Genomic DNA, 24,892 nt, shown 5'->3' with positions numbered 1-24,892 from the left:
ACTCGTCAGCACCGCCTTACACCTCCCATTTGCACACCCCACCACTCGGCTCCCTCCTGTGAAATCCCTCTGTGGTTTTTGCCATCAATTTTTAGGCGAGCCAAACCAAACAGCTCGGTACCACCGGCACCTTGGTCACATCGCTGCTCGCTCTTCTGCGTGCCGTTAGGGATGTGCTGAGCAGCTCAGCTCTGTGTGGGACTTCTCGTCCTCTCCATGCAGTGTAGAACACAACCAGGCTCTTCTGCTTCTCGTCTTCAAGCTTTTAATCAGTTATTAACTCAAGGGCTGTCCGCAGCAGCTTGGTTTCTTCAAAAAGTTTCTGTAAGGGAATTTTCTAAAAGCTTTCTTGCAGTCCCAGGACTCCTTCAAGCAGCTCTTCCATCACGCACAGATCAGCTCTGCCACAACAAGCACACGTACCCAATTCTCCTTGTTCCAGCTCCTGACTTACTTATTTTTCATCAAAAGTGCCAACACCTCTGTCCTTTCCTATTGCCCTTAGTTTTACTTTCAGCATCTTCTTTAGCCTGCTTGATGACAGCACGTTTCTGGTTTCTTTAAAGCACTTTTGACCTACAAAACCCACATTTCTTCCCCTCACTAACCTGCTGCTGGCAAGCCCTGCGCTCCAGGACCTGACTGGGAAATGCTCTGAGCAACCTGTTCTGATATTGCTGGTGCTGCTTTCACCAGGAGGGCTGGAGACCTCCTGAGGTCCCTTCATCCGCATCATTCTGTGCTTCCTTGGTTACTCCTCTCTTGTCACAGTCAAACAGCACGGGAGGAATAAGCTACGTTTTCCATGTAAAAGCCAGGAGGAGGAGCAGAACTCGCTCCCTTTTACTGCTTTCTTGTTCTGGGTGGGGGACAAAACTGGTGTCACCTGCAAACTGCACGAGCGTGTCCTCAGTACCCTTCTCCGGGCCACAGGTAAAGCTGTTAAACAGGACAAGTCCTGCAGTAAAGCCCCGTGGCTCTGGGAGCTGAAAGCAGAGAAGTGTTGGGGCATCCACAGCCTCTCTGTGCTACCATCCCTGGAGCTGCTCAAGGCCGGGTTGGACGAGGCTCTGGGCAACCTGATCTAGTGGGTGGCATCTCTGTCCACGGCAGGGGCGTTGGAAGTGGGTGGTCTTTAAGGGCCCTTCCAACCTGGAGCATTTTGCTACTCTACGACAAGGATATTTGCAAAGCTGTGAAAAAGAGAAGGCAAAGCTGACTCCGTTCCTCTTACCCTAAAGGGTCCTGACCAGATGTAGTCCTGTTGTGTTCCTGGGCATCCTAAGGGATCTCAGGGGCATCCATCACCTACAGCCCACAAAAAGTAGTGTTTTCTGGAAATCTGGTACTCAAACCATTACACAAACTTGCTTTGATGCCTTGTGGTAATATTCAGACTGCTAGGAAAAAAGAAAGCTGCCACTGAAGAGCACACTGACAACAAGCTCGCACTATTGCACTGCCACCCTTAAACCTCCACCAGCTGCAGCAGAAACAAACAAATTTCCTCCTAATGAACCAAGGAAGACTCGGCCTGAGAGTGTTACAACAAACGATAAGGGGCTGTATAACCAGATATGTTTTTATCAAACAATTTGCCTTCCTTTCATCGCCCGGCTTTCACCCAGGGCAATCACAACACTGTTCCGGAGCCAGGCACACCCTTACGCCTTCCTTCTCTTTACCATAAATTGCCTTTGATAACGCATCTGAGCTCAAGCTGAGGAGCAGAAAGAGTTTAAAGCGCCTCCCAGAACACCAAAATCCGACGGGAGGTGAGGTGAAGCGTGCAGGAGGCACCAGGAACCCGCTGAGGAGCCCGGGCTGCAGCTCCGTGCCCTCACCGCCTGCAGGACTCCTCGCAGACCTTCCAGTGCCTTCCACGCCTTTCAGCCCTTGGGGTCAGGTCACCGAATCTGAGCTGACGTGAAGCAAACCCTGAGCACCGGCAGCGTTTTAAGCACGGTTTGCAGAAGCACGGAGCGCACAACCTGCCTCAATGACCCCACCAAAAGGAGCCAAAGGAGCGGGGGCTGTCAGGCACCGGGGTCTCTCGTGTCAGCTCCATCCCGAGAGCCAGGGCCCGGCCTCAGCACCCAGGGACCGGGTCAGCAACAGGGACCGGGCAGGGGCACAGCCCACAGCCCCCCGGCAGGGAGAGAAGCACCAAGAGAACCGAGCACACCGGTACCCAGGGATGGAGGCAGCGGGTCCGGGCCCCCCCCCCCCGGTGCTCCCCGTTGTCCCCTCTCCTCCCCCCGGTGCCGGGGGGGCTCTGCAGGAGGCGGGGCGGCCGCTGGGGCTCCGCTCCGTGCGGGCGGCGCTTCCCGCAGGGCCCAGGCCCGGCCCCTCCCCTCCCTTCCCCGCAGCCCCGGTTCCCGGTGGCCGCCGCCCCGCACTCACCCTCCGTCACCTCCAGCACCTTCACCTGCTCCTCGGCGGCGGCGCGCACCGCCTGCACCGGGCACAGGATCCCGGTCAGCGTCTCCACCAGCGCCTCCTTCAGGCCCTGAGCCACCGGGCCGGGCACGCTGCCTCCTCCTCCTCCTCCTCCACCTCCTCCACCTCCTCCACCGCCGTTGCCTCCGCCGCCGCCGCCCCCCGGCCCGCCCGCCGCCGCCGCGCCCGCCATGGCCCCCGCTCCCCTCCTCCTCCTCCTCCTCCTCCTCCTCCTCCGCCGCCGCGCGCCAAACGCACGCACGGCGCGCGCGCACCCCGCCGGGATGGCGGCGAGGCCCCGGCGCCGCCCCCACAGCGCCCCCGGGAGGCGCGGAGGGAAAATGGCGGCGCCGCCTCGGTGCCAATGGAGGGCGGGGCCCGAGCCCTGAGGCGCCGGCTCGGAGGAGAGGGGGAGTGGGAACAAGGGGGTGGTGGTTGAGAAGCCGTCCAGGGTGACCTGCTCCAAGCACCTCCTGTCACCGCTGTCACTGCTGGGCCGTGTCCTCAAGCACCAGCCCCAACCTCTCCTTGAGCCCCCCCAGGGACGGGGACTCCCCCACCTCCCTGGGCAACCCATCCCAACACCTGAGCAGAAATGGCTCCTCATTGCCCACCTCAACCTCCCCTGGCACAACTCGAGGCCATTCCCTCTGGTCCTATCCCTGGTTATCTGCGAGAAGAGGCTGACCCCCGGCTCCCCACAGCTCTCAGGCAGCTGCAGAGAGCCATGAGCTCTGCCCTGAGCCTCCTCTTCCCCAGCCTAAACACCCTCAGTGCCCTCAGCCATTCCTCACAGGACTGGTGCCCCAGGCCCTTCACCAGCTCCGTAGCCCTTCTCTGGACACAATCCAGGGCAGCAACTTTACAAGGCATTACAATACCACAATTTAGTATTAACACGGGCAAAATAAGACACGTTGCTCAAGGGACTGTGAGCTGGGGCCACGTTGGTGCTCAACTGGTCCTCATGCTGCACCCAGGGGAGGTCTCTAGTTGTGAAGGGGCTACCATGGGGAGCACTGAGCTACTAGCCATAGCCAGGTGCTGTTCAATAGTCGAGCCACCTGTCACTTGCATGCAAGTCCCTGTTCCCCTAGCTGCCATTTTCCATCACACAGCACCCTTTCTGTGTATTTTGTTACATGCCAAGCCAGCCTTGCTAGCCTCTTCTAAGCTGAAGTCCATTCTGTTAGGATAACACTTCCAGTCATGTTCTTTCATATTTTGAAATGTTCTCATCCAGAAAGCTGCAAGCATTCGCATAGATGACACATAATGGTTGCAGCTTGAGCTCAAGATTTCCTCTAGGAGAAGCAGCAGCCTGATGAACAAGGGAAACACAGGCTCCCCGCAGGCTGGGGCCAGCAGACATCACCCCCCTGAGCACAAATTTCAGTTGAGGTCGGAATTTTGTGCAGGGCAGACCTCAGCTGTAGGGCTCATGCCTAGAGGCAGAGAACAGGGCTCCTCTTAACATCCTGGCACGCCGCACCGTGCACACCCCTGCCCCTCCTAGGGCCAGGACAGTTGGTGATAAGGCAGATAAGGATTTTTCCTCTGTTGTTCAAAATGCTGCTTCTGCTGGAGGAACAAGTACATGTTTATACAAGGTATAACTTTGGCTAGGCTAGGATAAACTGCTCATCTTTGCACTGTCCCAGTAGTTTGGTTTAGGGGAAAGTGTAGTGAATTCCTACTGCACCAAAACCAGCAAGATAGGCCAGGACTACTTCACCTGACAACCCCATCCCCCCACACAGGCTGCCTGATGTCAGAACCAACAAACAATGGGCCTGCACATGTATTTGTCATTTTTGTATCTTTATAGCAGCCAGAGCTACTGCTTCTGTATTTCAACACTTTGCAGAAAACAAGGCCACAGTTTAGAGACAAAAGCAGTATCCCCAAGCAATGCTTGTCTAGCCCATCATCCTTCCTTTCCGCTTAAGTGACTGTACAGCAGCACTGAATGCTCCAACTTGTCCTTCTGTACTGGTAGAAATTACATTTATTTGAGTCTTCCAGGCTTTTTCAGGTTTGAATTCCCATCTGTTTTGTACATTGCACACTCTCTTCACACGTTTTCTGCACAGATGCTTCCTGCAAAGCCAGCGAACTGAGCTCACCTTTCAAATGCCATATATTTCATGTCAAGACCAAATGGGTTTTGGACATTCATCTTTTCTTTTGACATGCTTCAGGGAAGGAAGTTCAGTCACCATAAAAAGATGATACTTTTAGCATGAAAAGTTATTTTGTGATGAACTCCTTGTTTCCTCCTGTGATGCTTTGACTCGAGGTTACTGCAGGGCAAGGTGCACAAGGCTTCAAGTTCCTCTCTGCAAGGAAGACTCCATAGAAAGACCTGCAGCTGATATGGTTATGGTTGTAATAAGGAAAAATACTTCAAGAAAAACCAGGACTGGCACAGGATCAGCCTGAATAACAACAAGGGCATTACATGGTATGCATCCCCCTTTGTTTAAAATGTAACTTCAGGCAGCAACAAGAAACCCCCCAAACCCAACAGATACTGAAGCATACCAAACACCTGACACGTGTTCTCTGCCTCTGGGTTGTCCTTAACAAGCCCTGCATGATGGAGGTGCTCACTGAGCAAATTGTGTGCATTGTAGATAAAAAGCTACTGACTTTACTACCTATTTACAATGCTTATATATTTTAGGTGCCCAGCTAGGCAATCACACACATGCAAAAAACTACCCCAACATTGTGATGACACAGCTGGTACCTTTAAAAAAATGTTACTGCAAGCAGTAGGAATACCAAGTTTTTTAGGACTTGAAGGATTGGGGTGCATGAAGTACTTTCATTAAGCTGCATCTCTTAATTTCAGGTTTGTCAGTATTTCTTTCCAACCGTCTTTCAGCATACATTCTTCTCAGCGTTTGAATTTTGGGCCCGGTATCATAACACAACATACAATTTTGTTTGTTCATAAAGTATCTTCTCCTTCTATCTAACATTTTTTACTGGAACCCACTGATGATGCCAAATTCATTTTTGTCTGTCTTAAATAGAAGCTGCATGCTGAACCAGTAGTATTAAGCAATGACTGTTTTATCACCTCTTCCAGACAGTTTTTATTGATGCTCTTCTTGCCTTCAGAGACTGACATGTTTACATCCTAGACGAGAACTCTCAATATGTAGCTTGTTCACTTCTGAAGAATAAAGCCATTCTTTGAGGCTGCACACCTCAACCCTTCTCTTAGAAGAGCACATTTATAGCTAGAATCATAGAAGAGTCATCTCAGCTTCTTAATTTTGCTTCCAGGTAGCAGCTGCCTGCACATATATTCTGGAGCCCTTCCCTTCCTAAATCATGTGTGAGAAGTGTAGTCATGTCCTACTTACCCATTTCTCCTACGGCAGACACAGCAGCCTGATCTTTTTGTCTGCCCTGGTAGGGGTCTGGCCTACAGCTGAAGTCCCTTCCTTAAACTCCCTTTTCTCTGAAGTGTGCTAATGCCTAAACAATCCTCCATGCATCACAGGCAGCTGTAACACAAAACAGCTTTTGTGCCATGCTGTAAATTTAACTGCATTTGCTCCTGCATTGTTCACATAAATATATGCATATTTAGTCAGTATTAGATCCCCTCCATCCCCTTTCCTGTTAACAAGTCACTGCTGAAGTCCCACAATGCACAAAGAAGGTATTTCAGGTCTGTTTTTCCTCTCCTGGTGCCATTCAATACATAAAACAACTCCACAGCTGTAAAGGAAATGTTCCCCCTCCCTGAATCAATTGTTTGTACTCCCTAATTTCCCCAGCTGTAAATGAAATATTGGGATCTGATGTGTTGTCCTTAAGAAATTACATCCTTTTCTATATTTGAAACTCAGTTCAACCCCTAAGTAGAAGAGGTCCCTGCACAGAGCATCACCCAGGATGCGACTGGGAAGGAGAGGACTGGGTTGTTTTATTGTCTGTGGAATACAAACAATACGTATGTACTATCTGGGTGTGAGTAGCAAAAATGGCTGACATAAGACAACCGCCTAACATCTCTTCTGCCACCTCCTGAAGAATCCTTCTGCAGAGATCCACAGCTGCCAATCCACACAGCCACCGAGCCATCGCTGTGAAGCAGAGCACACAGTGAGCAGCCTGGTGACCAGTTTCCCATCTTCCTCCCATCATAGAATGCTTTGGGCTGGAAGGTAATCCTGTTCCAACCCCCCTGCCATAGGCAAGGATGCCACTCACTAGGCCAAGGCCCCAACCAGCCTGGCTTTGAGCAACTCCAGGGATGGGGCACCCACAGCCTCTCTGGGCAACCTGTTCCAGTGCCTCACCACCCTTACAATGAAGGATTTCCTCCTAATGTCTAATCTAAATCCATCCTCTTTTAGTTTAAGACCATTCCCCCTATCATTACCTACCTGAGCAAGGAGTCCTTCTCCATCTTTTTATAAATCTTTTAAGTACTGAAAGGCCGCAGTGAGGTCACCTCCTGAACCTTGTCTTCTCCGGGCTGAGCAGCCTCAGCTCTCTCATCCTTTTTTTCATAGGAGAGGTGCTCCTGCCCTCTGATCATCTTTGCAGCCCTCCTCTGGACTCGCTCTAACAGCCCCACATCCTTCTTGTGCTGGGGGCCCCAAACCTGGATGCAGGATTCCAGGTAGAGCCTCACAAGGGCAGCCTACTTTTCTGTGCTTGGTTCCAGAGCTCTCAATGATTCAGGGCATCTTCAATGTCTGCTGGAGTCACGAAGACCCTAAATCCCACTTCTGTATTCTAAACAGCCTGCCAGGGCCAAAGAGTGGCCCACAGGCAGCTCTGCTCTTGTGGGCTAACGAGGGGGTGGAGGTCAGAGCACTCCCAAGTCCATTGCATTCATTCAGCCTGATGAGAAATTTTGTAGTCAGAACCATCAATAAAATCACAACTTTTTCTTGGTCCTTAACCGCATCATATTTCTTATGGCACTTCTTTTTAAAACAGCCATCTCTTTAATGGAAATAAAAATAAAAGGAATACCATGAGAGAAAACTTGGTAACATTTTCAGCTACATCAGAACACTGTGCAAGCTCCTTCAAGTTTGTTCATCTACCTTCTTTAAAAGGATGACACTACAGATCAGTTCTTTTTCCACAGCTTGGATTGTTATCTTGGCATTGCACAAAGATTTCTTATCACAAAACATTCTTTTGACAATTACAGTAAAGGATGAAGTCATAATGGGAAAGTATACACACATTTAACTGCTGTAAGTGTGGTCAGGCTGACTGCCTCTGCCCATTTTAGACAAATCATCTATGATTTAATGCAGAAGAATCTAGAACAGTTAAAAATCAACATGAGACTAGAAAGCATAACTAAAGGAGTAAAACAAACAGAAAAAACAACAAAAGACATCTCCCCAAAACCCAACCAACAAAGCTAACAAACAAACAAAAAAACTAGGAAATCTAATTCCTACACAGTTCTCACTCACACATCCACCACGTCGTTATCAGCCACGCACTGCTCGAGGGCTTTGCACTGTGCCCATAACCTGCACATTGTTGCTGCAGGGGAAAGGTCTAAAAATGGTAGAAAAAAGTTTACCAGCCATTTCCTCTTGCTGATGAACTGAGGGAATACCAACACCGCCACATTTCTGGTGGCGACAGGATGTCCTAAGAGTGCTCTCTCTGATATAAACATCTCCTAGACCTCCCATCTTCTAGGGCTTCTAAGTTTCACCCTTGGCAGACAATTAGCCCCATCACTGGCATCAGTCCTTTCCCAAAGGAGCAGCTATATTCTGCATTAGCAATTGCTCTCCAGTAAGCCCCAGGTGCTTCAAATTCAAAGCTTTTGAGCTCAGAAAAATAACTTATTCTTAGAGGTCTTGTTCCCTCCAAGGCAGAACTGTTGCTACTGCTGCTCCTTCCCTGTGCTCCTGACTCCACTTGCTTTTTGTCCCTTTCCTGTGCCTCTCCTCTCCCTCCAGGCCTGGGGGAGCTCTGGGCATAGTGCACTTGGTTATTTTATTCCTTTCTCCTCCTCCTTACTGTCATCATCTGCACTGTCCCCTTCTTTCCCCACATTAAGGTCCTCAAACACAGCCTTTGATGGAATCATAACCTGTCCAGAAATCTCCTCATTCCTCAGGCTTTTAGCCCAAACACGAGCAGAAGCAGCTGAAAGGAATGAGGGAGCACTCTGTGGACTGACTGCCAACAAGTGTGCTTCTGGGCCAGCTGCAATACCTGTGGCAGGGAGAGTCCTTCCTGCAGGAGGCAGCTGCACCATGCTGGCAGGAGGAGCTGCTCTGCACCTTTGCCACCTGAGCCAACTGCCCACTCCTTCACCTGCCAAACTGCAGTTGTGACCCTCTGTTCACCCAACCTGTAAAATAACCAGTTTTGGAGAAACTTTGAAAAGACTTGAAAAACTCTTTTTTTTTTTTTTTTTGATGTAAGAACCTGAGTATAAAAGGTAAGAAAATACCGTTGCATTTTTTTTTCCTTTAAGAGGGAATTCTCTTGAATATAAGAACCCATTGACCAAGATCTATCCAGAGGGAAATGAAACTGCATTTCAAGCTCTCTAAAAACACCAACATTTAATTTTATAACATAACCAGGGGTTTATTCCACAATATAAACTGCAACATTTGATACAAGCTACCCAAAAAAGGAGAAAGCCAAAATACAGCTGTGGCAATTACTTTACAGAGCTTTTTTTTTTTTTTTCTCTCCTGTCTTCTACGTCACTGGGCCATCAGTGACTCTAGGATCTAACATTTGCTTTCTGTACATCAACCAATGCTAAAAGCAACACGCTGTTCAGAATTGTCATTCCAGTCACTGAAACCAGACATAGAAGTTATTGCTCAGATAAATAAACCTAGTCTACGAAAAACAAAGTGGAAAAAAACCTAAAGTCTCCAAAGAGTTAACAGAGTAAACAGGGATTTCCTCAAAAGAGGATTTATTGGAAAATCCATGGTGCAGGTTTTTTTGCACCTAAACCAAGCTGAATTAAATATGCCGGTAAATCCCAGAGAGGTAATTTAATGCTGTACAATAAAAGGTGCATGTTTCAAATGCCTTCCAAATTGGTGGGAACCCCTGCTAAACAGTCAGCTTCTCAAACCTCAACAACCACAAAGATCAAGGGAAAAATACAAAAGTGTCAAAAATTGTTTTGAGTTCTGGAAAATGATCCCATGAGGATAGAAGTAGCACCATTTGCAATCTGGTTCTTAAACCAGCCCCTGTGGCTTTATTGGAAAACTCTGATAACCTTCTTTACTCAAGTTCTGAATGGTTTATGGGGAGTTTTACTTCCGATACTGAGAGTCCTTCCCAGTGCAGCTGATGCAGATGTAGTCCTCCTTCTCTGCCATTTCTGGAGAGATGCCCACGCACACCTGGTGGAACCACTGGTTGCAGCTGCCATCGCACTGGACCCAATCCACCTAATGGAGAACAGATACAGCAGGGTTCAGAGAAGGACCAAACAAATACAGCATTCACTAGTTATTTTTCAGCTCTTCATCTATTTAACTGAGTACAGAACACACCATTCTATGACTGGGTACTGCTGGATACTCATCTTGTGCTCACCACTTTCTGGACTGCTGTAGTCCAGCTCCTCTGAAGCTGAGAGAAGGGCACACTTCTTTTATCCCTCCTGTTTTCCCACCTACAGGAAGTTTATGGCTGATAACTGGCTGACCCAAGCATCTGGCAATGTCCCTCTTCTTCCCTCTTCAGTATGGATAGACCTACGCAGAACTTTAAGGCGCTGTCTCTATCCATAGAAAATGCAATCCACAAAGTCTTTCTACACCCATATTTCAAGAGCACAGTGGATGTGGTGTCTGCACATCCCCATCTCCTTCTTCCAAAACTCCATGCAGATGTTTTGACGTCCACCCACCTTCCCCAATTCTAGTTATTCTTGGAGAAGGTGGGAAGGATCATTACTAAAGGTGTCCAACAACAGCAGACAACGCCTCTGGATTTCTAAGTACCTCATGCCCTCTTTGTGAACAGCGTTTCCGTAGGCAAAACATTTTCAGTGCAGCTGAATGTTCCAGATCCCAGCATTCAGAACACCACAGCGGGTTTGTCTTTACTGACCTCATCTCCCTCAGGCTGGAGACAGTTCACAGCAGGGCAGATGGCATCTTCATCCTCAGAGTCCTCCTGCTCAGAGAATGACATATCTGAGGGAAACAAGTGGCTTTCACTGGAACGCTGCATCTCGAAGAGTCGCTCACGCTCTCTCTCCAGTTTGTTAGTGCAGAGATCCCTTGAGTGATTCAGTTTCAGTTTCTTCTTTTTGGGTGTTCTCATTTTTTTTACCCTTGCTCTCTTCTCATCACAGAAGCTCTCTCTCTCAAAACGCCGCTTTAGTTTTCTTTCCATGTAACTAATTCCATCCTTTTTTCCCCGGCAACATTCATTCTGTTGGGAAGGTATTTTGACAAGCTGTTAAGTATACAACTAACTTAGGTTTGTCTGTTGTTTTATACCCTGTGTTTAGGAGCAGTCTTAAGTAAAAGTGCGCAATGTTTGACAAGAGTGCTGCCTTTTCAGCTGAAGTGTGATGTGTAAGGGGGGGGTCAAAGGTTTGAGTCGTGCTCAAGTGACAGAAGTTTATGGAAGAAGAACTCTCATTTCCTGAGTCCACGGCTTCAGAGGCAGTTAAGAAGGCCTCTTAAACACAGGACAAGCATTGCAGTTCAAATTAGGATAGATGTACTTAAAATACAGGGAGTGACTGTAAAAATCCAGATTCAAAGAGCAGAAATGCATTAGACCACAAATTTCATTCAATTGTTTGTACAAATTTGTTATTGACTTCTTGACCCCTTTAGAGCAAGCAAAATGTGTTTTCATGGAAGTACACACACACACAAACCTCATTGTAAAACTTTTATGTTCTGGCAGTCAAATATATATTTTTTTCCCAGCTTTGGGACTACACCTCTACTCCCAAGTGACCCCAATCTCATTGCTGTTTTCAGACACTTGCCTTTTCATTTGTCTGTCCAACTGATGACTTCTGCTCTGTTTGCGAAGTGGGGCTTTGCTTTGTGAATAGGATCTGGTACAGCTCCTGTATTTCAGGCAGAGAAACCTGTAGCAGCTGGGCTTCCATCATCAGCTCATCCAGCTCTGTGCTAATGACTATTATGAAAGAGAGAGAAGAAAAGGAATTCTTCCATGTCAGCACTGATGAGAAATGCACAGATAATGAAAATCCTTCTCCGGTAGCACATAAAAAAAAACTGTGAAAGACTTTTTTTTATCTGCAACTCTACAGATTAACTCTTATCTGTTCCCTCTTCACTGCTCATTTTTAACAGCAGGGTTAAAAAGAGATAAAGACATCCACAGAAGTTACTGAACAGTACAGTGACTCAGTACCCCTCCACGCTTCCATTTCTTGCTGGTTCTAGGGTAAAACACTGCCATCATTATTGGCAATTTCCCCTTCCTCTGAAAATACAAGAAGTGTAATGATCTCACTACAAAACAAGCGGATGAGATGAACAAACTGAGTGGAATTTGTAAGTGAAGCCAAGAGGGGAAAGGAAGAAAAGCTGAGGAGATGAACCTTGCAACTGATTCCTGCTGTACAGCCACCAGCTACTACTACAACGAAGCTTCCAAAACTTGCATCAGGCTTTTGAAATAGACTCAGCTAGGGTATGTCAAAATCTCTATTTAATAACTCCTTAATACAGTATGCCAGAAAACTCAAATAAGGCCTGCACAGTTAAACTTGGTAGCCAAAGGACTGCTCTGCTTGATTTTACATTAAACTGAAGTAAATATTTTGTGTAGTCTTACTATGGATTAAGCTGCACTGACTTGAAAACATGAAGGTAAGGACAGACCAGGGTCCCTATAGCATTATGCATCAAGAGAAAGAACTACAATCAGCTTCTTGCAGTCCTATAATGATGTCACTTCTACCATGTCTGGGTTAGTCCAAAATACACAAAGTCCGAGCTAGGAAGTGTGCAGAACTGTACTGAACAGCACAGTGCAGCCACAACAGCTAAGGAAGCACTCAAAAGTCTCTGTGGCTGTTAACAGCCATGCTGCAAGCAAACGTACGTGGACCTGCATCCTATGGAATAAGTATCCTGTTGTCTCCAGCACTACTTCCCTACGCCTATGTTTTTCCTATCCAGTTCCTACGATTTCAATGGTCTCCTTCTTCCCAAATCCTCTCCCATCCATTTCTGTATCCTGCAACCCGCTTGGCTGGCTTCAGCTCACTTCTGTGCATGTGGGAAGGGGCCAGCTGTCTGCTGATGCCTCTTCTCCTACCATGCCACATCTTCTCATCACACACATGGGAAATCTGTACCAAGAATTTATCTGTCTGCCAAATGGGACATGAAGTTCCAAAGCTCCTGAGGGGATAGAGAAGCAGACACACTGCTGCTCAATTCTGTGCCTCCCTGCCGTAGCCAACTCCTATTGACCAGGACACTCTCTATTCTCCATCAAACGCATGAAAAAACTAAATAAAACAAAATAAATATCAAAGTGAAGATTACAAACCATGAAGTGGGATGCATTGCTGTCCTGTAGAAAATGGAGAATGTAAATATATGGTTCTGTTATCCCAGTCATGAGGCATGGAGAATGACATAGCTCCAATTGTTTGGGAAACCTAGAAAAAAACAAAACATAACATAATGCATAGATATTTTCATTACACATTTAATTTTGAAGTGTCAAATAGCTGCAAAAAATTGAATTTGTTTCTCTTGCAATTCCTTAAGGTTTGCATTCCTGCAAAATGTTCCATCTGTTACACCTAAATCCTTCATCCTAAACCTGCAAATAGGCAAGAGCAACTTTATTGTCAGAATTCTTAGCCGTGAATTATAATTTCCACAAGATCAGAATCTAGACCTACTGCAGGAAACAGCATGCTCTGCCCGTGGAGCAGAGACTACACAGTCACTGTAGGAATAAACCAACAAATTGTGGAAGCAAGAGCTTCAGCTCTAAAGTTGTAAATATTATCCTTTCTTTTGTTCGTAATACAGAAGTCATCTCTCACAGAAAGTGATCTGTCATGATCTAATGAGACACCAGGCTGTTTTGAAGAACTTTTCCTTACATCAACACACGCAGAAGACATGCCAATGGTAAGCTAAAAGGTCCCTTAGGTGTCACATTCAGGATGCTCCATGGCAGTTGTCTCCCTAAGCTGCGAAGCTACTTCCAAATGTCTCACCTGATGCCTCCCAAACAATCATTACCTCACTGCCCAAGTGTTTGGGCCCCTTTCAAAATCTGGCTCACTTTTCAGCTGCTCACAACTGTTTCTCAAATCAATTTCTCAAACTCAGTTAAATGCTCCACTTTCTTCACTTTGGCCAGTACCAAAGAAACCCAACTCCAGTGGTTTGCTATGAGCACCTCTGGGGAACAAGTGTTGGATTATCCTGGAGAACCAGGGAAAACAATTGTTATGGGACAAGAGAGCAGCGCTGAGAGCCTTGATTCAAAGAAGAAAAACCTCAAGTCTGTCGAGACTGCGGCTTTGGCTCAGAGCTTGTACTGAGCTGGAGTGGACCTGTGATGTGGTGCCACGCTGAGCTAATAAAGCTACGTTAATAGAACTAGCCTGTTTTCTATTTCTGCCCCAAACACCAGTTACATGCCCACAGTGTTGCCCAGCTTTATCAACTATAAAAGTTGGCCTAGTAAAATATACTTTGTATACTCTAAATTACCAGAAAAATTCTCCTGGGTGCCTAAATACGGCTTTGATTTCTAAAGTTAGGCTTGTCTGTTCAAAAAAAATGTGGTCAACACAAGCAACTTGTTATCGCAGAGTTATGTGAGAAGCAGCCTCAACATCTCCTTGAGCACGCATGGCATTTTATATCTAAGTGAGCATGAAAACACCAACACAGACCATCTTCAGCAGGGTTCAACTAGCAGAAGTAACATTGCTCAGTAAAAACATGAGAGCAACAGCGCATTTAACTTGAAGGTATTTTATATTCTTTAGGCTGAACAGGTCTTTTATTTCACTTTTTTTTTTTAATGCATTTATTATCTCAAGAAAGCTAGAAAGCTTAACCCACTTTCCTTGCCCTTTTTTTCTGAGAGATCTCTTTACTGGAGGCAGCTTCTAACTCCCTCGAGATCACACCTAAAACACTTACTGCAGCTTAACTCAGGGTAGTATTAGCCAAGATTCCCCTTGGGAATTCTAGCATAAGTGATAAGGAGAAGGAGCAGCAGCAGATGAGGACACCCTGCTGAAAACAACCTTATCTGAGTTCTAAGCTTGTTACAAACTGGAAGGTTGATGCCTCTGCTACTAATTCTCAACATTAAGATTATATTCAAATACTTGTAAGAAAATAATATAAAGACTAATTAAATACTGAGAGCTCTTTGAAACAATAGCTTCAGCAACTGTTGTTAATGGTGTCATATTAAATCAAAGAAGCAGGGAAAAAGAGAAGGAAAAATAGGCCCTTTACGAGTAATTGTTCTTAGGACTCCAGCAGAAAAAGAACACCAAGCTGTTGCTGGAGGACATGCACATCCTGGCTAGCTGTCAAGACAAAAGACTAAGTCCTTATATTTGTAAAGGAACGCACAAACAATCTGTCTCGCCAGTATTTGTGAGCAGATACAACATTCCCAAAAAACACAGAGGTGTTTAAGACTGTTCTTGCTGACCACATACCACCCACAGCCAGGAAACCCTGAAGCACTCAGTCTTACCTTATTTGTCTCTGGCAAATGGCCTGCTGTGGCTTGCCATCTGTTGTACAACAATCCTGAGCCAACTTTGTCTTGTATAAGTTTTAGATTCCCTGAATATAACATTTGTTGTGCTCTGTGCTGCCAGTTCACAGTTCTCTCTATCATATACCGTAAGGCATCCCCCTCAGGAAGCCTCACACGGATACGCTGCAAGGAGGCCAGCAACGGCAAGATTTTTTCTAAAGGTGGTTTTTCTGATCGATGACAGTGTGGACAGAGCCATACACGAGGTCCCTGCAAAATGTTGGGCACCGAAACACAGCTGGTGTGGAAGAACCCTCTGCAGAGCTCACACTGAATCATCGGAGCAGCCGGCTCCTTCTGGCACAGACAGACTTTCAGTTCTGCATCGTCTTCATTAGACAGCACCTTCACTTCATTTGCTGCTCGGAGAGACCGCAGCGCTTCCATCTCCTTTAACCGGGCTTCCCCGAGCGTAGCCATCTAAAAGGGAGTTCAGAGAAAGAGATGTAATTTCTAAAGAAACCTTGCTTACTTGAAATGGGGAGACCTCTGCACAATCGCACTCTTGACAATACGCTAATGACAATTTCAGATGTTTAAAAAGCTTCTCATCCCCTGGGACTCCCTTCAAAGCTTTCAGTGTTTGAAGCAAAGCAGTTACAAGGATACACACTGATGCAATTTCAGTTTGATTTAAAGGACCCAAGCTTTTCTCCTTCAAGCACTCCTAGGAAGGACTCTGTCTGTAAGTCTGGGTTTTCAAACACAGGAGGCCAAAAAATTAAGAACCAAACATTTGGGTTTCAAGTAGTTGCCAAAGGTTAAAACTGAATTGTGCCACACAAAGACAGTAATATTCAAACTGTACCAAATTAGTACTGCTCTCACACAGGCCTCCTTCATTAATCATCATCTTAGTGTGGTGGAGGCTCTGAAATATAGGTCTTTTGGGATGAAGCACTTTACCACCAGCAACCAGATTTGCTCCATGCAACACTAGTATTTTACTGACTCCATAATAAAAGAGGTCTTCATGCTCATATTTGTTTTAATTATAAGTGTGTTGTCTTATTGATTTTTTTGAAAGGATCAGGCTTTGTAAAACCTATCTTTAAAAAGGTTTTGTTATGGATGGGGAAAGTAAGTCCCAATTTTTGTCCTTTCTGTGCTTTGTCAGGACGTGTAATGCCTTGCAAGCTGTAAAGCGACTGCATGCAAGACGACAACACACACAACTAAGCAATTCTGGAAGTCTGAAACAAGTACAAAGTCCTGGAAGTTCTTCTGAAGAACAGCAGAACAAGCAGAAAGGAGTGAAAGGCAACACTCCTGCATGTGAGGCAAACACAAACATTCAAAGAACTTCCAAGGAACTGCATTTCAGAAAAAAAAAAAAAAAAATTCTAGGTTGGAAGAGACCTCAAGTCACATCGAGTCAAAAAAAGTCACATACCGCAGATGCAGTGTCTTTGCTCTCAGAAAGAGCTCTTTCTAAGTCACTCAAGCTCTCTAGCTTAGTGCTTTTCTTCTTTCCACTTGGCACTGGCTCCTTCAGCTTCTTCTGCTTTCTTTTAAGGTTCAATATTCCAATATCACACCGGGGACATAATACCTAGTGAACAGGAAAGCAGCATTGTCTGCAACATTTGTAATGCATTCATCTGCCCTTCACACAGCCACATACAACAGGGATTCCTGCATTTTTTTCCATCAAAGATTTGGGAGACTAGGGTGAGGTTATCTGGAAAACAGGGAGAGCTGGAAGGTTAAAAAATCAATTTTATACAATGGGCAGACTGCAAACACCTGGATGTTTCACTCAGCCTGCTGGGACGAGACAGCTGATGCACTGAGCAGCTTCCATGCAATTCAAGCTGGAAGCCCTGAAACACAGCACGGGGCTTCACAAGCTGTATCTCATTCCCCAGTCCTAACGGAGAAAGGAAGGTTGGGATGGAAGAGGGGTTCTGTGTAGGCTATAAAGTGTGGATTGCTCAAGAACCGCAGATGTTGACACACATGCAGAGGGACAGCTGAAGCACCTACAACTTCAGCCTTACCACAGCCCAGCCAAAAAGCCCTGCAGTCATCACAGCTGTGGTGGACAAATGAGATACAGATCTACACTCCAGCTGCTGCAGCCTGACACACTGAAGTAAGTTCAGTGACACAAATTTGCAGTCTTCCTATACTCCTCTTGGAAATGTTACTGTGGAACAGGATTCTCACACCACCCGCTTATTAAAAAGAATATAGAAAGTAAAGCTAAATCTTAACCATTTTCAAAGTTTAAAATTAACATGAAAAGCATAGATCAATGAAGTAACTTTAGGATAGGTAACATAATCCTAAAACTTAATATTTACTGCTATTTGATGAGTTAATACCACAACTCAGATGTGCTTTTGCTGTAATATGAATGGTGGTCTAATCCAGAGCTGAGATCTCTTACCTCCAGAAGAGAATAAGGGGAATTCTCGCACAGAAATGTGTTAGCTGCACACTCCTTCCACGCCTGAACTTCTGACACCAAGGACTCGAGCCTCAGCAGGTAGTCCAGGTGCACTGGAATAGACCGACCTCTTGTGACGAGTTCCACTAACGTGTCCAGTACCGGCACACGACCTCCAACCTGTCAGATTATAAATGAGGAAATGCTCGATGTATAGAAGACATAGTATGAATCACAGTAAATTATTTAAATTAACTGAAGATAGAGAATTTATTGCTTAGACACTTTCATCACTTTTGTATCCATTATTTCAACATTTGAGCTGCTCATACTCTAGCCATTAAGTACACGGACAAAACTAATAGAAGTTAAAAAAAAAAAAAAATTACCAAATGACAGTTAAAAAAAAAAATAAAAAGACTGAACAATATAGCCAAGCCCCCAATCTAACAATCTGCATTCCCAGTAGAAAATCAAATTAATTTCAAAATAGACCCAGAAAGCAAATCCAAGCCACTCCTCAGTATGCCAAGAGCAAGAAGGATTTCAAATATCCAGTTTGCCACTTGAAAGTGACCTCTGTTCATTCACGTGGCAACTGATGCTTAAGGCAACAGAGTTCCAAGGTCAGCAGTAGAGCAGGACCAAGAGGTAATTTCTAAAATAGGCAGTGATTTGGGACTTGAGAACCATTCATCCAGAACAACCCTGACATCTCTAGCAGCCAACCTCAAACAACAGATACCATGAGCTGTCAGCAAGTCAGTGACCTTAGGCATTTACACAAGACTCAAACTGTGCAAAAAATTCTTGGCACATACAAACACATTTTTCCATATTCAGTAGGCAGAAGTTTCAGAGTCTAAAATATTAAATTAACAAATACCAAGAAAAATTACTTCTCAAGGTAACCCTCGAAAGTTAGTGAACTCTGAATACAAACTTTGTTCCTTCAAAAATTTAAAGCCTAAGAAAATATTTTTAAAATAAAAATGTCTTGACTCATTAAAAATCCCAATTCAAGTCAGATTGGCCTGAGAAAATTATTGCCAGGTTAGAGCTCACTTCATGGAAAAAACATGACAACAAACGAAAACTTCGGAAATCATTTGGCCATTTATGTCGAAATGTGACATCACTGCAATCACAGACCAACCCTTTCATCATCTGTACATCAACCCCTTGCACCAGTACTTGCGAGGCCTGAGACGTGAACCACTTCAAAGAGATGGTCCAGCCTACAATTATTCACTTGGGCTTGAATGAGCAGTGTCTGGCTGCACAAAAACAGTGCTAACCTGAGAAAGGAAGTGGGCAGTGAGAAGGAAGGAGAGTTAAGCTGCCACTGAACTGTAAATAAGCAAAAGACCTGAAAACACATGAAAGGAAATTGGATCCTCAAAGAAAACCATCTGAAAGGTCAAAAAGGTCTTCAAGTGAGAAGTCCCAGAAGCCAAGTAAAGACTTGTACAGATCTTTCTCTTTAGAGGATACTTTTTTTTTGCTCACTCAAAGACTTATTTCAGAGTGCAAACATGAAAACTGAAATCAAGCAAGGCTGGAAGGAGTTTCAAAAATGGAAAGGGATGGAAGAAACAGTGAAGGAGGAAGAAGCCAACTAACTTCCATTTCCGAATTCTGGCAGAACTATATAAAATTACATGTACTTTAATCTATGAAATCAAAAGCTGACCATAAGCAATAGAACAAGAAACAGCTTTGAGACTGAGCGTGCTTAATGAGGCCATACCTTTCAACACTACGATATGTGAAATGCCACTACGATACAGCTGTAGAAACAGCAAATGAATTCTATAGCGCCTCAGAAGAGGCAACTGTACCACCAGCATCAGAATCTCTATAGCATCAGGTCTTGCTGAGATGTCACTTGCAGTACAGTACAGTTTGGAGCATGCTCCAGATAGGTGCATTCAAAAAAGGAGAAAATGTAAGGCCAGGACAGTTGTCTGATCAGGAGTATTTCTGGATCAAGAGATTTAAGTTTTTTAGAAGATGCTACAGGAAAATGATATACATTAGGCATTCTCAATTCTGCAGGATGCTGAAGCACCAAGCGCACACAACAGAGCATGCAGTGTGCTAACATGACAGCAGTTACTACCGATCCCCAAAAAGCTAACAGCTCGTTTTACCTACCTGTAAAGATTCCACTTCCTGCAGCCAGTCTTTGGCCTTCTGCACTGCATCTTTCAGTGCAACACCATTTGGGAGATAGGCTGGGATCTCCTCTATTTCTTTCAGTGCTGCTACAAGACTGCTCAGCGACTGCCGTGGTCTAGGTATACAAAACAGCTCAAAATGTAAAATACTGCAATACATTTCAGGTATACATCAAATAATGATGTTACACCTGGTACTAGCGATGCTTACTGTACAAACACTGCATAAGTAATACAGGTGTTATTACTGAGGGGAGAAAAAAAAACTTAAAACCCTTCCTCTGTGGCAAAAGGAGGACTTGCCCAATCATATTGGAGCACCACAAACACTGCAAGCCAACACCAGCATGTAAAATCACTCAGTCACACCTACCACCTCTATCCCTTTCCTTTCAGGATCAGGCAAGTATTTGCCCTTATGCTGTGGACTATATGAAGCCCTTCAGACACAAAGCCAACTATTTCCATCTTAAATAGCTTATGGAACTACAAAATGCAACAGTAAGATTTAGCTTCTACCTGGCCTTTATCAGATTTCTGGCTTTGTCATCCCAGTGTTCAGATACAGTAAGGAGCTCTTGCAGCTTTGCCATTGCTTTCTCAACCGCTGGGTAGGGAGCCAGTCCAACACCTGAGTCTATAAGACGTCTCATATCATCTAGAGTAAGAGAGTTTTGGTCTGAGGAAGCCAGTTGCACATCCTCGAGCCAGCGTGCCTGTTCCAGACGTATCCGCAGCTCGGCAAGCTGGGGTAAATCAACATCAAAATCAAAGCTGACATCTAACAGCTCCTGGAGTTCTGCAGCACAAGGCATTTCTTCAGAAAGGAGTTTTTGGCTTTGCTGTTGAAAAGCTTCTACACGATCAAGCAGATCCTGAAATATATAATTTCAACATCAAAACAGAAGAAAACGCATTGCCAAATCTCTTAAACATTTAAGTGTAAGCTTAAACATTAAGTGTAAGTTTCCTGGCAAGCATCACGTTGCCAAGCATACAACATGCCCAGCAAATTATTTTGACATTTGGAACACTTAGTGCATCTTCAACACATAGTATATACCAGCATCTCCTGAGAAATAATGTCTCCACTAGCTTGAGGATCACAATACAAGCGAATTCCACTCAAAACACCTTCAAACTAAGGGACAGGTTTCAAACTCAGAAGAAGCGAAAGGCTCCAAAGCGAAATAAGTGTTCCATCAGTGCTATTTTCTGGCTTTGTTCTGGGATGATGATGAAGGCTGACGAACATCAGCATTAAGATTAAGAAGGATGCCAGATGTCTGTTTGGGTGTCTGGCATTTTTGAAATTCTGCTTTTTAAGTAATTAGGTATCTTCACAGAATTATGGTGCTATTAACAAATAACTGTAAATAGCACTGTATTATCTGAATTCTAGACCTGATAAAGCTTCAAAAACCACAGTCATAAAGCTGGGTTGAACTGGTTATCCAGACTTGTGATCGGATTCAAACAGCTACACATTACTGTCTGGTCCCTCAACCCTGTATCTATGGACATTCAAGGGATGGTTCAGGAGTGGGGCACTGTATCTTCTGGTTCTGAGCCTCAGATAAGCAAAGCGACTCTTCTTTAAGACAGGAACCACACCTGCCTAGAATTTATGTCCATTTCCTTGGATTACCCCCTCAGTGGGACATGCAGTATTTTGGCAAATTCTGAAAATCAAATCTTGAAGCACTTTAGTGCTGATCGTCTCGTGAGCAAATAATCAGCACTAGCTGATAAATGTGGAAGATGCGTTCGTTCCTCCAGAATTTTCCAAGTTACCTTCAGTAATGGTGTCTGACTGAGGACGCAGGGCAGAGCATACAGCTGCCTTACAAACAACCGGAGCTCGTTCACAGTCAGCTGATTTTGAGATTTCCCTCCTCCAGAGCGATACCTGCAAATACACACAGTAACATTTGTTCTATGCCACTAAAACCAAATCTAAACTTCTCAAAAATCTGCTTATAATTTCTTGTAAATTGAATTTTACTCATAGGCAATGTAATAATCAAAAGGCACCCAAGCAGCCTAGGGCTTACATACATGGGAAAACTTATGTTGGCAATAGCAGAATAAACTATTGTTGCAAACACTCTTTCATATTAAACAGTATTCTGGAACAACTCCTCAGCCTTGGAAGGGCACTAGTTATTACAGAATAAACTTAGACTTTTTTCCAGAACACAAAGCAATTGTGGGTAAACTGTTCGGTTATGTTGCAATAGCTATTGTAGTAAGCTCTCCCCATGCACATACCAAAAGAGAACAAATCCCAGAATGGGTTTTGTATTCACAGGTTGCGTAGGCACTTCTGAAAAATCCTCTTTAAGCTGAAATTATCATTTTCATTTTTACCTGAAAGCCTTGTATCAAATGAGTGGCTGATAAGCGTTACCAAATTAGCTAGTATTAAAAACCTCTCTAAACTCAAGCCAGTATTAACTAGGTCTGAGTATCCCGAACAGAAAAGGAAATAAGTATCTTACAATGCTGACTCTTTTTCAAGACCTCTAATATAACAGCCCCGCTACATCAGCTCAGGAAGTGAAGGTAATTAATTTTTCTATGAGGCGTAGAGTGTAATGAATATGACACATGCACCACTGACAGTTTTTCAGTTCTCACTGCACAAAGGGACTGTATCATGTTGGGAGTTGCTCTGTCTAGAAATATCACACCATTTTTTTCCCTTTCAGGGAACAACTGAAAGAATTTACTGCCCAGATGCTCAACAGAGGGGAAGAAGAGATAGGAAGCTCAGGATGTTCAACTTATTGCATGGCAGATAGGTGGGTCTCCCCTGTAAAAGATGACTCAAAAATTAAAGCTTTTTTTTTTTCTTCTCAAGTCTTACAGAACACTGGCATCTATGTCTGATGACTCAATTTTGTTGCAAACGTGTAATAACATTTACCTGGTTTGTCTTTTGCCATTAAGAAGCTGTTGTGCAACTGAGGCACACTTGTCTGCATCCTGTGTAACTAGTCTGAGGTGTCGCAGGAGGTCATTATCTGGAAACTTTTTCATTTCTGATTCTTCTATCAAAGCCTTAAAACTGACGAGACCTTTTGGGAAAGATACTAAGTTAATATAAGATAGTAAAGATACTAAGATAATTAAGTTTGTGATGGATTTTAAATGGTAAGGCTGAATAATACAACACATTAAATATATTTCTATTTCAACTTCAGTTAAATTTAATGGGAAAAAGTGATTTATAATCTTCTCACACAGGGACAGCTTAGCATAATTTCTGGAACTATAACAGACGAAGTATTTACTTTAAAACAAAATTATACACAATTTCTTTCATTGTCATATAACGCAAAATTTGCTAATGTTCAAGAATTAAAAACTGAAAAATTAGCCTTTTAAAATTACGTTTTGCAAACAAAAGGTAAGATTCTTACTTCTTTTATTGTTAATTTTTGCCTCCAGAGCTTCATTAACATTGGAAGCCCATTCGTTGTATGATTCTGCACGCATCTTTAGTGCATTCATCATTGGATAGAGCTCCTCCAGAGTATAGCGGTACCTAGAAGTAACACACAATTCAAACTCGAGCAAAAACTGGGGAAGAACATGAGGATGGCAGGGAGAGGCATCAAGATATGCTGGCCCATACAACACAGATACAACCTACTGTGCACTAAGGTTCATATAGGACCCATGACCACACCATGTTCCACCTAAGACAACTTAAATCATACAATTACTTCAAGAAGCGCACAAGCTACGTTCACGTAGGACAAAGATGCAACAAATATCAGGAAAAAAAATGTGACAGCAGGAAAGAAAGCTAACAACAAATAAAAGATTACTCTGCAAGGACTGGAAGTAATATAGGGGACAATGACATTGTTGCTATAAATAAAAAAAGCAAACTAATTTATCCAGTAATTTTTGCCCTTATAGAACAAGAGCAGAATGCTGAGAAGAAGATGTCTTTGTGTAAGAGCACAGAAAAGGCACTTTGTTTTGGGGGCACTCTATTTGCAAAGGACTGTGAGAAGCAGAATACTGAGACTAGCACCATTGACAAAACGGCACAGGCACTGGATTGTTAGTCTGCAATATCTACATGTATAATGAATATCTCCAGAACCCAATGTTATTTGCTATCTAAAGCTTACCCCAGTTTATATTTGTAGGTGGGACAGGAACAAAGATCCTCTACATGATACAAGCATACCAGTAATCCAGGTTTACATGGACAATAAACAGCAGACATGAAACAAGTGGTTTTACACTTTAAGCACTGTCGCTCATCATCAGGAAACAACTCAAAAGCCACTCTCTCCGAGTCAGTCACTCCCTGAAAAAGAGCACATTGCATCACTTCAAAGTCTAACAAACAGGTGATTATTCCAAACTAAAACATTAGAGGCTAAGTTTATCAAAGGGATAATAAAGTTTAGAAATAAGATATTAAAACCAGGCAGACAAAGATTTTGTTTCATGAAAAATAAGCTATTCTGACAACATTACTAAGAGAATGAACATACTTTAAAGAGAAGTCTGAACAATATTAAAGGGCAGATGATAAAACAAGGCTCATGATAAATGGTTCTTTTTCTAAGCATTCCTCTGAAAGCAAGTGCTACTACTCAGGAAAGTACTATGTAGCTTTAAACCACTGACAACACAGTGAAGTACAAGAATGTATTGTGCACCACTATTTCAATGTTCTTTCATTCATTGTAATATTATTTCCAACAACTCACCAGTTTCTGAACCTTCTCACGCAGCATCTTCTCATCATCAATCATAATAGCCATGTCCTTTTGAACAGTAGATGCTACCACAACATCAAGAAACTCTGCTTTGGAAGCCATTTTACAGATCATCTCATCATGAGAAAACACACAGTAACGGTGTAGCAGGCGATAATGTTCTACACATTGGCGACCCAATGGCAGCTGCATTGAAAAATCATAAAAAAAAACAACAAAGAATTCTTCGTGAAAATTACATTAAGGTAACGACTTCTTATGTTGCTAACCAAAACTAACCAGATTAGAGGTCAAGACAAATCTTTCCAGCAGCAATACTTATA

At 44.0% G+C, this 24,892-nt stretch overlaps 2 protein-coding genes across 3 annotated transcripts in view; both read right to left on the bottom strand.

Annotated features, from left to right (window-relative positions):
- Nucleotides 1–8,536, bottom strand: part of IPO9 (importin 9) — a 36,723-nt gene extending 28,187 nt beyond the window's left edge. Inside the window, exons 1-2 of the mRNA XM_032203003.1 lie at nt 8,467–8,536; nt 2,404–2,547 (exon numbers count right to left, since the gene is read on the bottom strand). Coding sequence (XP_032058894.1) covers nt 2,404–2,547; nt 8,467–8,536 — 214 coding nt within the window. The remainder of the gene's footprint in view (nt 1–2,403; nt 2,548–8,466) is intronic.
- Nucleotides 8,537–8,912: 376 nt separating this feature from the next.
- KDM5B (lysine demethylase 5B) overlaps nt 8,913–24,892 on the bottom strand; it is a 47,295-nt gene continuing 31,315 nt past the window's right edge. For both annotated transcript variants that reach the window (XM_032203112.1, XM_032203113.1), the window contains 14 exons: nt 24,561–24,755; nt 23,970–24,151; nt 23,247–23,371; nt 22,751–22,901; nt 21,616–21,730; nt 20,341–20,696; nt 19,799–19,937; nt 17,642–17,821; nt 16,643–16,801; nt 15,184–15,669; nt 12,988–13,099; nt 11,444–11,598; nt 10,546–10,872; nt 8,913–9,878 (listed from right to left, as the gene is read on the bottom strand). In XM_032203112.1, coding sequence (XP_032059003.1) covers nt 9,741–9,878; nt 10,546–10,872; nt 11,444–11,598; nt 12,988–13,099; nt 15,184–15,669; nt 16,643–16,801; nt 17,642–17,821; nt 19,799–19,937; nt 20,341–20,696; nt 21,616–21,730; nt 22,751–22,901; nt 23,247–23,371; nt 23,970–24,151; nt 24,561–24,755 — 2,820 coding nt within the window. In that variant the 3' untranslated portion in view covers nt 8,913–9,740. The remainder of the gene's footprint in view (nt 9,879–10,545; nt 10,873–11,443; nt 11,599–12,987; nt 13,100–15,183; nt 15,670–16,642; nt 16,802–17,641; nt 17,822–19,798; nt 19,938–20,340; nt 20,697–21,615; nt 21,731–22,750; nt 22,902–23,246; nt 23,372–23,969; nt 24,152–24,560; nt 24,756–24,892) is intronic.

Source organism: Aythya fuligula, chromosome 25 (assembly GCF_009819795.1).
Source record: "Aythya fuligula isolate bAytFul2 chromosome 25, bAytFul2.pri, whole genome shotgun sequence".
NCBI lineage: Eukaryota > Metazoa > Chordata > Aves > Anseriformes > Anatidae > Aythya > Aythya fuligula.
This window is presented reverse-complemented; position numbering and strand designations above follow the sequence as displayed.